Source organism: Dendropsophus ebraccatus, chromosome 8, assembly GCF_027789765.1.
Source record: "Dendropsophus ebraccatus isolate aDenEbr1 chromosome 8, aDenEbr1.pat, whole genome shotgun sequence".
NCBI lineage: Eukaryota > Metazoa > Chordata > Amphibia > Anura > Hylidae > Dendropsophus > Dendropsophus ebraccatus.
Genome location: NC_091461.1, coordinates 91169273 through 91183206, shown reverse-complemented (window position 1 = coordinate 91183206; position 13934 = coordinate 91169273). Strand labels below are relative to the sequence as shown.

At 44.3% G+C, this 13934-nt stretch overlaps 1 protein-coding gene across 1 annotated transcript; it reads right to left on the bottom strand.

The window, feature by feature from the left end:
* Positions 1–1073: 1073 nt before the first annotated feature.
* On the bottom strand, positions 1074–13870 carry LOC138800064 (oocyte zinc finger protein XlCOF7.1-like). Its single transcript, XM_069981872.1, has 5 exons — positions 13784–13870; positions 7454–7644; positions 7187–7369; positions 6093–6222; positions 1074–2404 (listed from the first exon to the last, which is right to left on the bottom strand). Exons 2-5 carry the CDS (start codon positions 7526–7528, stop codon positions 1074–1076), a joined length of 1719 nt encoding a protein of 572 aa, XP_069837973.1. The 5' UTR covers positions 7529–7644; positions 13784–13870.
* Positions 13871–13934: the final 64 nt, after the last annotated feature.

The following is a 13934-nucleotide window of genomic DNA, read 5'->3' as shown; positions in this document are numbered from 1 at the left end:
TCCACACACGTATTATGATCAAGCATCTTTTATCTTTGAAGTTGATCCCTACAATAAGGAAATTTTCCCATATTATCTTACATGGGATATACTGTTTATGCCTCGTTGTTTGTCCGGGTGAGATTGGCAGTGCTGGCTCTGATCCTCTGTGCTGTTTAGCATCATTTAATTGTTACTGCATCATTTTTGTGAAGACGCTGCAGTGCAAAGAAACTCCAACATGTGTGGAACTCCTTGCCAACATGAAACTCCTTGCCGACTCCTTGGGCTGGTCAGAGATGGCGAATCACTCGGGGGTAGGAGACAAGATCCAGCCAAGCCTCCTGTGACATCACACCCTGCCCCTGTCTGCATCTTCAGCCTGTGCTCAGCGAACAACCTCAATGTGAGACAGAGGCATGGAATCTCTGTCTTCTGAGGCGGGAGAGCAGGAGACAGAGTGGATTGGCACGGGACAGTTTTCTTCACTTCCTAAATATCAATCAGCTACCAGTGTGGCAGAACCGCACAGATATGGTAATACAATATATAGATACATCTATATAACTTTTAATGTATTTTTAATATAAAAAAAAGTTTTACCTATCTGGAGTTCCCCTTTAAATGGATACTTTAAACCATGGATATGTATGTGGTAACCACAGGATATAATGCCCATCATAATCTATAGCAGATTTCCATATGTAAATCTGGATTACATTATTGTGAATTTGTCAGAACAATAGATGAATGGGCTTCAAGAGCAACAACAACATTAGAGAGGTAAAAATGTGCTTGGTGCAGTTGTCTCTTTCCATTGCCTTTTCACAACAAGGTCACTATAAATCATTATAAACTTTTGACTTTATAACTTTTGACCTGTCATCAGGCACATCACGACATATTGATCCCAGACGGTCTCTCTGCTGAGACCTGCTGCAATGTGGAAATACTACAGGAGAGGGTGCACCACACACTCTCCCTGGCTCTATCTTTGTATCACAGCAAGTTTCAGCAGTGAGACCACCAGCCATCAATAAGTTTTGACATGCCTGATGACATGTCAAAAGTTATTTATAATAAGAGTCCAGTTTTTAAGAAGTACATATATGCAGCTTTCGGTTATCAAAATCTGGGTTACTCTTAAAACATGTCCCACATTTACTGCAGTAATAGGGTTTTTTGTTATGGATCTTCTGGTGTTTAGCAAGGTCAGATGTGTTGGAAAAACATTTAATACATAAGGGACAAGTATATGGCTTCTCCCCCGTGTGGGTTCTCTGATGTACCACAAGATGTGATCTACTGATAAAACTCTTCCCGCAGTCGGGGCAGGAATAGGGCTTGTCACCAGTGTGCCTTTTCCTATGGGCATTAAGGTTCGAGTTACTGGAAAAACACTTTCCGCAATCAGAGCATAAATAGGGTTTCTCTCCTGTGTGTTTCCGCTTATGGGCTTTGAGGTTCGAGCTTCTGGTGAAGGATGTCCCACAATCAGGACAAGAATAACGCTTCTCTCCTGCGTGGATTTTCCCATGTGTAATAAGATAGGAAAGATTGGTAAAACATTTGCCGCATATAGAACAATTATATGGCTTGTGTCCAGAGTGGACTGGCAGATGCATGAGAAGTTCAGATTGACAATGAAAACTTTTATCACATTCCGAACAAGAGAAAACGTCTAGTTTAGACCAAAGTTCCAGTCCGTTCTTTCTCTGATGACCAGACATTGGGGTATATACATCGGTGCTGATGCTATTTACTTCATCACATGAGGCATCTTCCTCTATAATAGAAAGAGGCTGATCTTGTATACGACCAGAATGCCTATAGATGTCTGCATCTGTGAGCTCTTCTTCATCACATGAGATTGCTTCCTCTTTCATATATGTGGATGAAGTCTGGGTATGAGTCTGTGTTACATAAATACAGCTTTGCTGCCCTCGTTGACTGGAGTGTGATCCCTCTTTAACAGAAGTTGAATATTGCTGTGGATGAACTGAGGGTGTACAAACATTTGTTAGATTTTCTCCCTTGTAAGGAAGTGGTCCGTCCTCCATATGAGTAGTAATATGGTCAGTGATTGAACATATGTCAGAGTCTATGGGGGTTCCTCCATAAGAAATGGGCTTGGCCTTTAATTGATGACCTGGATATGTTTCTTTGTAACTGCTGGATGTAGCAATGTCACTGGGATTTTCCGCAGTTGCTGATTTACCTTCTTCCTTTATAAAGAAAGAGACGTAATCCATATGATCTGTGGCTGTGCACACTTCTGTGTCCTGGTGTCCTTCACCACACAAGATTTCATGGTTAACGTGAGATGGATCCTGTGACTGATTTGTTGGTGCAAATATGTCATTGTCAGTGGTATGTTCTCCATCCTTGGCGATGGCCATAGAGCGTCCAGATAAAACAACTTCCACTGCGGAGAACCAATAGATTATAATGACAGTCATTACAGAAATAAAAAAGCAGTAGAAAGGCAATCATGCGAATAAAGGATAAGTAAGTTTAAACCTAAATATCCCTTTAATTGTTTACAGCTAACCAATCCAGTTAAAGGAAACCAATCACGCTAAAAACGGCCCTAACACTAAGGAAACGTGCTGGTTCATTACACAGCATGCTTCCCAAACATACCCATGTAGCCTGCGTCCCATCTGAAAATAATCCGCAATCTTACTTTTATAATCTCCCAAGCTGTATGTAAATTCTGGGCATGTAGTCATCTGGCCGTGTGGCTCCTGAAAGCGCTGTTGTCCTGTAATGTCACCCGAGGCCTGACATTGCGCCGTCTTTTCTTCACCACGCATGAGCAGTACTATGGGAAGGAAGGTGCTGTTTTAGTGCGCATAGTACAGCAGCGTCTTCTCCCACTGTACTGCGCATGTGCAACGTTGTAAAGACGTCGCAATGCTGGGCTCCGGGTGACATCACAGGACAACAGCGCTTGGGAAGGGTGCTGGGCGATGTACCTGCGGTTTTGGGCGTGATTGTTTCCCTTCAACTTCAGGCTTGTAGCTGGACTAAGTGCACAGCACCTACACCTGCTATATGAAGCCAAAGACTTCACTGAGAAACAAGACACCAAACCATGCGGGACTCTCCTCACATGGTACAGAAGACCGGAGTTGGCTGATTGGCATGCCTATCAGACAGGCATGCACCAATCAATGCCAGGATGTGAACATAAACAGCAGGACTATAAATAGCTGTATCTCTGCAGAAAAAAATAAAAAATTTCTTAAAACATTTCTTTATCCATCTGCTATAAAGCAAGATGTTTTTTGTAAATGGTCAATTATCTTGGACAACCTCTTTAAGTGAAACCTGTCAATAATAATAGCAATAATAATAATAGTGTTATGCTAACAATGGGCAGCAGGAAACGGGGACAGTCCCTTATTAACCCCTTAAGGACAAAGCCAATTTTCGTTTTTGCACTTTTGCTTTTTCCTCTTTAAAAAGAGGAAAACTGGCATTTTTTCACTTACAGACCCACATGAGCCCTTATTTACGGCTACATTAGTTGTACTTTGCAACAATAGACTTAATTTTCCCATAAAATATGCTACGAAACGGGAAAAAAATAATTTGCGCTGTCAAATTGAGAAAAAAAAAGGAATTTGTTTTCCCTATGGTAAAACTGACATATCTATGATCTCTATGTTCCTCACGGCAGTATGATTACAACAATAGGCAACTTGTAGAACTTTTATTTTATTTGACAGCTTTTAAAAAATTAAAACCTTTGTAAAAAAAAAAAAAAAAAGGGTTTAAAATTGCTCTATTACGATCCTTATAACGCTTTTATTTTTTGGTCTATGGGGCTGTGTGAGGTGTCATTTTTTGCACCATGACTTTCTATTGGTAGCTGGCTTGCTTATATGCAACTTTTTGATCACTTTTTATTACAATTTTTCTGGATTTTATGCGTTTGATGTGGCCAATTTTGCACTTTTGTATTTTTTTTGCACTTACACCGTTTACCATGTGCAATCAGAAATGTGATAATTTAACCCTTTAAGGTCAAAGCCAATTTTCGTTTTTGCGCTTTAGCTTTTTCGATTCACATGAGCCCTTATTTATTTTCCCATAAAATATGCTGCGAAACCGGAAAAAAATCATTTGCGCTGTACAATTGAAAAAAAAAAGGAATTTGTTTTAATTTCAGGGAGTTTCATGTTTATGCCATTCACCCAGGGGTAAAACTGACTTGTTAAGCATATTCCTCAAGTCATTACGATTACAACGATATAAAACGTATAACTTTTATTTTATTTGATGGCTTTTAAAAAATTCAAACCATTGTTAACAAATATATGTTCCTTAAAATCGCTCCATTCCCAAGCTTATAGCGCTTTTATCCTTTGGTCTATGGGGCTGTGTGAGGTGTCATTTTTTGCATCATGACATGTACTTTCTATCGATACCTTGATTGCGCATATGTAACTTTTTGAACGCTTTTTATTACATTTTTTCTGGATTTGATGCCTCCAAAAATGTCCAATTTTGCACTTCGGAATCTTTTTGCTGACGCCGTTTACCGTGCGAGATCAGGAATGTGATAAATAAGGGGTGATTTGGACTTTTATTTTGGGAGAGGATTTTTTATTAATAAAAAAACATTTTTACTTTTTTTTTTACTGTAACTGGAAGTCCCCCTGGGGGACTTGTATATACACAGCACTGATCTCTCATAGAGATCAATGCTGTGTATATACACAGCAAAGATCCATTAGATCTGTGATACATTGCTTTTGCTGCAGGCCAGTGCTATTTATTGCCGAGCCGGGATCAGCGTAATTGCGACACTGAGTCCCGGCCAAAAGCACGGCTCTCCCCCCCCCCACTAGACACCAGGGACACTGGGAGCAAAGAATCTAAATGCAGCTGTCAGGTTTGACAGCTGCATTTAGATGCTTAATTAGCAACGGCGCTCCCCAGCTATACATAACAGCCGGGAGCAGCACTGTTCAGAGCAGGGTCCCAGCGGGACCCCTCTCTGAACTCCCCCCGCGTCACCATGACGTATCAGATACGTCATGGGACGCTAAGGGGTTAATAGTTTGGGTGATTACACACGTGGCCGATACCAAATATGTTTATTTATTTATTTTTGTTATTAAAATGGGAAAAGGGGGTGATTTGGACTTTTTTTTAGGGGAGGGGATTTTTTATTAATATATATATATTTTTTTTACTAACTAGAAGTCCCCCTGGGGGACTTTTATATACACAGCATTGATCTCTCATATAGATCAATGCTGAATATATATACACAGCACTGATCAATGAGATCAGTGATACATTGCTTTGGGCTGCTGCAGCCCAGAGCAATGTATTGCTGAGTCAGTATCAGTGCGTCAGTGCGACGCTGAAGCCCAGCCAGGGCAGAAGAGCGTTTTTTCCCCCGGAGATTTGATCCGCTAGACACCAGGAACGTGCTGTTCACAGCATTTAAATGCAGCTGTCAGGTTTGACAGCAACCCCTCTCTGAACCTGTGTGGCCATGGCGTATAAGGTACATTATGGGATATGAAGGGGTAATATACCATTCACTATGAAACACTGCAGTGTTTCTGAGGAGTCATAGTTATAAAGACAGCCAGGAATGGGGCTCCAAGTCTTTAGTGTGGTGCCAGACAGCTACCCCCACCCCCAAACCTTTTTGTGTATAGGGAGAGGCCTATCAATCAAGGTCAGTGCAATGTGGGGAAGCAACCAGGGACCACTCCAATGAACCCCATTCTGAGCCAGCTTTATTAATATGATTCCAGTGAATGATACATCATTGCATTTAGGGGGCCTGCCCGTCTTATGCTGCACAACACAGCACTATGAGTATGACAGAATTAAACAAACGACAGGTTCCCTTTATAATTCCTTCAATAATTCTCTGTGTGGCCGTACCTTTATTATCTTATTCTTAGGGGTTGTTACAATTGTGGCAATACCAAACTTTTGTACATTTTACTACTTTCGCACAATACTACAGTCCAATGGAGTCTTATAGCTTTAATGGACAAATGAAATTAGTCCGGTATACAGACAGCAATAAGGGCAAATTTTTGTTAACGTTGAGCAGTGACATTTCCTTGTATACCTACTGTTATCTGGTGCTGTAACACTCAGGCGCTCCTCCATCATGATGTCCTTGTACAGATCCTTGTGTCCTTCTATATACTCCCACTCCTCCATGGAGAAATACACAGTGACATCCTGATACCTTATAGGAACCTGGAACACATAATGATACAGTCATCATCATCAATAAAAAATATCCTTTGATATTAAATTGCCCATTCATGTTAAATAAAAAATGGCAAAACCTCTTAGGATGAATTTACCATCTAATATGTAGCATGGCCTCCTGACGGGAAAGGTCAAGTGATAAAAAGAGTCAGGCATGATGGATTTTAGCAAGCTTGATCCTTTTCTCCACCGTCAATAAAGCAGAATAAATGCATGCTTGGCTGAGACTTGTGGGTATCAGGATGGATAAGTGTTTGCCAAACATTTATGTAAAACTTAATACACCTACTACAACATCACTTTACTTAATGTTTTCAAATCAAACAGTTTCAGAAAGTTATTAAAATTTCTAAATTACTTCTACATCAAAAAAAAATAAATAAATAAAAAAACCTCAATTCCAGTACTTATCAGCTGCTGTATGTCCTGCATGAAGTGATGTTTTCTTTCCATTCTGACACAGTACTCCCTGCTTCCACCTCTATCCATGATAGGAACTGTCCAGAGCATTACCAAATCCTCACAAAAAAAACCACTCCTGCTGTGGACAGTTCTTGACACAGAGAGTACTGTGCCAGACTGGGAAGAATACACCACTTCCTGCAGGGCATACATATGCTGATAAGTACTGGAAGACTCAAGATTTTTAAATAGAAGTAATTTACAAATCTGTATAATTTTCAGACACCGGTTGATTTGAAAACATTTTTTTTTCCACCGGGGTACCCCTTTAAAGTATCAGTGAGTAACTTAACACCAAGTTACAGCACATATAGTATCTTTATTAATTGTTGATAACACCACCACACTGAAAAACATTTAAAACCGTCAAACACATGGAAGGAGGCCCCCAGGAAACTCACATAGAGCACACAAAAAAGGACATCATAATAAATATAAAAGTGATGAAAATTTTGGCCTGCTTTACCATATTCCCAGCAGCACTCACCTCTCCAGTCAGCAGCTCAATGATCTTGTTGGCGAGATCCAGGATCTTCTGCTCATTGTTCTTCTCATGTATCGGGGGTGAAGGCTCCAACATGGAGCTTTGGTTCTTGTCTAGTCCTCTCAACAGATGCGAATTGATATCATATGTTACAGCCTCTGCAGAATTCTTTAAAGAACCATAATCCTACATTAGGAAACATATATATAAGTCCTAACATAGCAATCCATGATACACTTTAAAAAAAAAAAAATCCCAAAAATGTATAACCTCTCCAGTCAGCAAGTAGATGATCTCCAATGTGAGGTGTAATACCCTTTCAGTCGCATCGTTGTGGGGCACCATATTTAGGTCCGGTAGGGGAAGATGTCCTCTACTTGAGGAAGAGAAAACCTCCAGGCATCCTCTGCTCTAGTACCTGGCCTCTAGGCTTATTAACAAGCTGAGACTTCCTGTTCTGTCTGTGATGATAAGGAAGAGACTATTGGAAAGAAATCTGAATTACGAAAGGTTAAATCAATTCATAGCAAAGACAATAGCAAGTCAATCTCCTCACTCCTGTGGAATGACATTGCAGAGGTCAGAGTGTTCACAGAGCATGCTTAGAAATGTATCCAATACGAAGAATAAGGTCTGGAGATGTTCACTGTGTCTATGTCAATGATGCTTGCTGCAAAGCATATCGCTAAATGCTGTTAAAAACAACTCAGGCCCTGATAATAATGTGCTAAAAATCAAATTGTAAAAAATATCAGAAAATAGTAACAGATCTGAAAAAGAAAGAACATGTTTAGTATCTGGCACTAATCAGTAAAAATAACACCAGACAACACAAGAAAGAACAAGAAAAGAGTCGCCCCAAAGTAGGAGTAAGGATACATTCACGTTTGTTAAGTGCCCTAGGGTTGCTGTATAGAGTGGCCCCCTTTACTTGGCCATGCACTCGACCCATCCCACCCTGGGGGGTTATTTTGGCCAGCCTTAGCTGGATCCTGTATGCCCAGAGTACAGGCTTATTATTAGCCCAGGAGAGTCCAGAGTATAGTGTAGGTTCTATCCCATGTATGAGGTCACCTTAACATGGTGGGATGCTACACACTATTTGCAAATGGTATACCAAGAGCATTGTTATTTTTAAGACAATTTTCTTTTGCATTTGGGGGGGGGGGGGGGGGCTGTTTACAGTGATTTTCATATCTGTATTGGTTTTATGTCATTCCATTAGCAGTGAGCTGTTGCATTCTTTGTGTTTTTGTATAGCTTAGCATACCAACAGAATGGTATATTGACACATACTACCACATACATTTCTGGATGTATACTGTAATTTTGCAGAACTAGAAAACATGGCCGCCAATTCTTTAGAGTCTCACAGAATACATCATACACTCACAAATTGACTGACCCAAGCCAATAGTAGGTTACATTCGGTCCAAAAAACTGAATGGCCACAAGACAAGTACAGTGGTACCTCGGTTGTCGAACTTAATTGGTTCCGGAAGGCAGTTTGAAAACCGAGCAGTGTCTTCCCATAGGAAATAATGTAAATGTTATTAATTGATTCCAGCAGCCACCAATAATTACCTACAATACTTTATTACACTGATAAGTGCTCAGTATAATCACTACAGTACAGTACAGAGCAGCACTATATACTGTACAGTACATTAAACATAAGAAATGTTCATCAGAACCAGCAATTATAGTACAGTAGTCACCAACTCCTCACCCATCCTTTACTGCATAGCGTCCCCCCCATCCAAGCACTGTAATGTATGGGAGATGGTGGTGCACTGCCTGTACTACTACTGCACTGTATATGCACTCCAGCAGTCTTATACAGCACTGTACTGTATGTGAAGCCTCACAACTGCTTAACTTGCCAGGTACAACCCACCATCCATGCTCGTAAAAAGGTTCGAAAACCGGGCAAAGTTCGAATTCCAAACAATACTTCTGGGTAAATTTTCGTTCGAATACCAAGCAGTTCGTGTTCCAAAGCGTTCGAAAACCTGTGTGGTTATCATTCCCGCAGATAATATTACTCCACAGCTCTGATATGATCCCAATCTAAATTTTTCTCAGGCCCCTTAAAAATTTTTTATACATTGCCGCCCTTATATAGAACATAATAAACAGCCTATCCTCACCTCACCTGGCTCCCCCCAGGATCCTTCTGTGGTGCCTCTGGGTCCCCTTGTTGAACACTGCAGCAGCTACTTCTGAGATTGACTTATCTCAGCAGTGACAGTCTACTCAGCCAATCACTGAATCAAGCCGGACAGCACTGTGGCCACTGATTGGCTGAGCAAGCTGTCACTGCTGAGACAAGTCAGTCTTGAAAGTAGCTGCTGCAGTGTTCAACGAGGACCCGAAGACAAGACAGGACATGGGAAAGGGCATGGAAAGATTAGAATAGGATGTTTACTATGTTCCATATATCTCAAATTATGGACGCCCTGGCTGTACTCCCCATGCTCTTCTGCAGCCCACTCCCCCCAACAGGCCTGTCCAGTCTTCTCCCTTGCTCACCTCTGGTTAGATGACTGTGGCTCTTTCCCCTGTTTTGGGCTATCTGGGTGTGACACTTACCCTTCTTGCCGCTCCCCTCTCCCCCCTATTGTCCCTACTTTCTTCTCTGTTCCTTCTCTGCTTCTCTGTTCCTTCTTCTTTGTCTACTCCTTTCTTTACTGCCAGATTTTTGGCCCAGCTAGGGCTTCTCCTCTGTGAACTTCCACTTATACTCTTATTCTGCGATGATGCTCTTATTCAAGGATGATGCTGATTTTTGACCCTGTCTTCTTATCTGTTATTGTGTTGTTTAGACCAGTGCTTCTCAAACTTTTTGTTCTCGGGCCTCACCCAGCAATCCATGTTGATGCTCGGGTCTCACCAACAAACATATACAACTATGAAGCGCCAGATACCGCCACGTAGTGCACATAATATCCCAGAGCAGCGTCAAAACAACACCAAAGTGCAGAAATAAATGTTGCTTCACCTTTAGTAAACCACCAGCACAGTGCAGAAAATACATACTGCTCCACCTGCAGTGACCCATTACCACATAGTGCTCCACCTGTATACCAGCCGCACAGTGCAGCATTTCTTTCTCCATAACCCACCTGGCAGCTTACACACACACAAACATGCTAGCATGATTCTATTCTTAACCTCCTCTTCCTGTGGTAGCTCCCTTTCCCCTCATTACTCCATTTCTGTACATTTAGCATTCCTGTCACTGTCAGGGTGATGTATAGTGTTCCTGGCACTGTCAAAGTAGTAGGTATTCCCATAATAGCTCCCATATAGATAAATAGTAAATTCCCCCACTAGTGCCCCACAAACAGTTAAAAACCCCACTAGTGACCTACAAATAGTTAATGGGGTGCTCCAGCGTGGGGGCACTTTTTTGGGAGACCGGGGAGGAGGTGGCTGAAATAAAAGAAGTCCACTTAACTCACCGGTTCCAGCGGCGGGTCCCGCATAACGGTGCTCCGGTCCCCGGTTCCCAGCCGCTTCCGGGTGTCTGACGCCGCCCGAGACGCTACGTCTCAGGGCCGCTCAGTCACTCAGTGAAGGAGGCGGGATCCGAGTGGACTTCAAACGGATCCCGCCTCCTTCACTGTGTGGCTGAGCGGACCTGAGACGTCACGTCTCGGGCCCGCGTCAGACACCTGGAAGCGGCCGGGAACCGGGCACCGAAGCGCAGTGATGCGGGACCCGCCGCTGGAACCGGGGAGGTAAGTGGACGTCTTTTATTTCAGCCACCTCCTCCCCGATCCCCCCCAAAAAGTGCCCTCCGCTGGAGCACCCCTTTAATTCCCCTGTAGTGCCCCGCAAACAGTTAAATCCCCCAGATTAGGTATGTGGGTTGCCCCCTGTGCGTAAGACCCCCTGCTTTTCCCCATATACTAATGCCACAGCTGTGACACTCATACAATAATAATGACCGCTGCTATACCGTTATATAGTAATAATGTCCCCTGCTGTGCCCTCCATATAGTAATAATGTGCCCTCCATATAATAATAATGTCTCCTGCTGTGCCTCCATATAGTAATAATGTCCCCTGCTGTGCCTCCATATAGTAATAATGTCCCCCTGCTGTGTCTCCATATAGTAATAATGTCCCCCTGCTGTGTCCTCCATATAGTAATAATGTCTCCTGCTGTGTCCCCATATAGTAATAACACCTCCTGCTATGTCCCTATAGTAAATGCCCCCTGCCCTAGTGTGCCCCCATAGCAATATCCACCATTCCACTCCCCCACCACCACCACCATAACACAAGAAAGTCATACTCGCCTAATCTGGGCAGGGGGCGGGTCTTCCTCTCTTCTCCAGCTTCTGAGCCACTGGAAAAATCACGTCCAGGCCTGGTGTGCAGAGTGAGGTCCGAGGGGGACAGAGGGAGGAGAGAAGGAAAGAGGGGGAGAGAGGAAGAGAGAGTAGGTAAAGGGCGTAGATGAGGTCAAGGGGGTAGGAAAGAGGAGGGTATGGGGGAGAGAAGGATAGAAGGGGGAAGGGGAGAGGAAGAGAGAGGAGGTAAAAGGGGTAAGGGGGAGAGAGGATGGAAAGAGGAGGTGATGGGGAGAGAGGAAGTAAAGGGGCAGATGAAGGGAGAGCCAAGGTAAAGAGGGTGAGGGAGAGAGAGAAGGGAAAGAGGTGGTGATGGGAAGAGGACAAGAGAGGGGGTGAGGGGGATAGAGGAGGAGGGAAAGAGGAGGTGATGGGGGAAAAGTAATGGAGGTGAGGGGGAGAGAGGAGGTAAAGGGGGAGATGAAGAGAGAGGAGGTAAAAGGGGTGAGCGGGAGCAAGGAGGGAAAGAAGAGATGATGGGGAGAGGAGGTGGAGGGGAGAGAGGAAGTAAAGGGGGTAGAGGGGAGGTAGAGGGGGAAAGAGGAGAGGGAGAGAGAGGATGATGGGGGTACAGAGGAGATGAGGGGGAGAGGGGAGATGATGGGGGTAGAGATCAGAGAGAGAGAGGAGATGATGGGAGTACAGAGGAGATGATGGGGTACACAGGACATGATGGGGTTAGAGAGGAGATGATGGGGTACAGAGGAGGGGGAGATGATGGGGTAGAGATCAGAGGCAGAGATGAGATGATGGGGGGAGAGAGGAGATGATGGGGGTGAGAGGAGATGGAGAGAGATGATGATGATGGGGGTACAGAGGAGATGAGGGGGAGAGAGGAGATGATGGGGGTACAGAGGAGATGATGGGGGTAGAGATCAGAGAGAGAGAGAGAGAGGATATGATGGGAGTAGAGAGGAGATGGAGAGAGATGATGATGATGGGGGTACAGAGGAGATGATGGGGGTAGAGATCAGAGAGAGAGAGAGAGAGGATATGATGGGAGTAGAGAGGAGATGGAGAGGGATGATGATGATGGGGGTACAGAGGAGATGATGGGGTACAGAGGAGGGGGAGAGAGGAGATGATGGGAGTACAGAGGAGATGATGGGGTACAGAGGAGGGGGAGAGAGATGATGCCAGTACAGAGGAGATGAGGGGGTAGAGAAGAGGTGGAGGGGGTGGATTTGGAGTGGGGGGAGGGGGATGTGCTATTACTGAGAGGGGTCTGGAAAGCTTCCGGTAAGGGAACCAGGTCAGCGAGGGGGTAGGAGGCTCCTGCAGCAGTGGATTGTGGACCGGCAGATGTGGCACCACACTTCCACCAGCAGCAGCGTCAGCCGGTCCACAATCCACTGCCTGAACGGGGAGAAGCGGCGGCAGCAGGTGGGCATGGCGGGCGCCCCATTCCCCGATGCACAATCCACTGCAGGAGCCGCGGGCGGGGTAGCCTCACACACCACAACCCCCTTAGCCACTGACTTTCCTTGTGGCCGTGCTGTTTCGGCGGCCGCCTGCAGGGACATCAGCCTGCCGACTCAGACAGCCTGCCCAGGACTGCCCAGGCTGCCGCATATCCTCCTTGAGCCCCCGATCCTCCGACTTCATCCTTCCCCTAGCAGCCTCACCAAGTCCCGTACCCCACAGAACGCTACTGAGCTGCTGCTGGGGGAAGGATGTGAGGGCAGCTCAGTGCTCAGTGTCCCTCAGTGTCCCCCTGCCATCATCCTCTCCAGCAGCCACATCCCACACAGCTCTGGGAGTCGGGTCGTGACATCACCATGTTATCCAGGAAGTGAAGCCTTGATGCAGTAGTAAGTGCAGGGAAAAAATCACTTTATAAGCATTTCCCGTAATAAGTGTATATTGGTGATTTGTATAACTTTTGGAGGCAATACAATACTTTAATAAGAATTTTTGCTGCACTTCTCCTTTAACGCTGTTTGTTTGTACTCCATGTCAAAAATGAAATGAATAAAAAGATAATTGATAAAAACAAAGGGGAAGTACCCCTTTAACATATAGGGAGACTTACAAAATTCACATGCATTAAATACAAGAGGCACTTAAATTCTGATAAAATCTGTGCTGTGTGAACATGCCTTTACAGATGTAAGTGGATACAGGTGCTTGCGCAGGAATGACAGCCCAGAAGTGTAGCCAGTCCCCCACAACCCCCTAGTGACTGTGAGCATGCAGCAGGGCTCATGAATATTAATGAGCTCAGCACAGCAGCACTCACCTGCACCACTCTCTCACCCTTTTAATGGCTATAGGTCACTGGCTGCTCTCTTTTACTTCCGGGGTCAGAGCCCAGCTATCATTGGGAATCAGGATAGACACTAGAGCGTAGGGTAGAGGTAGAAACTAGAATGGTAGAGGCTAAGATGTAG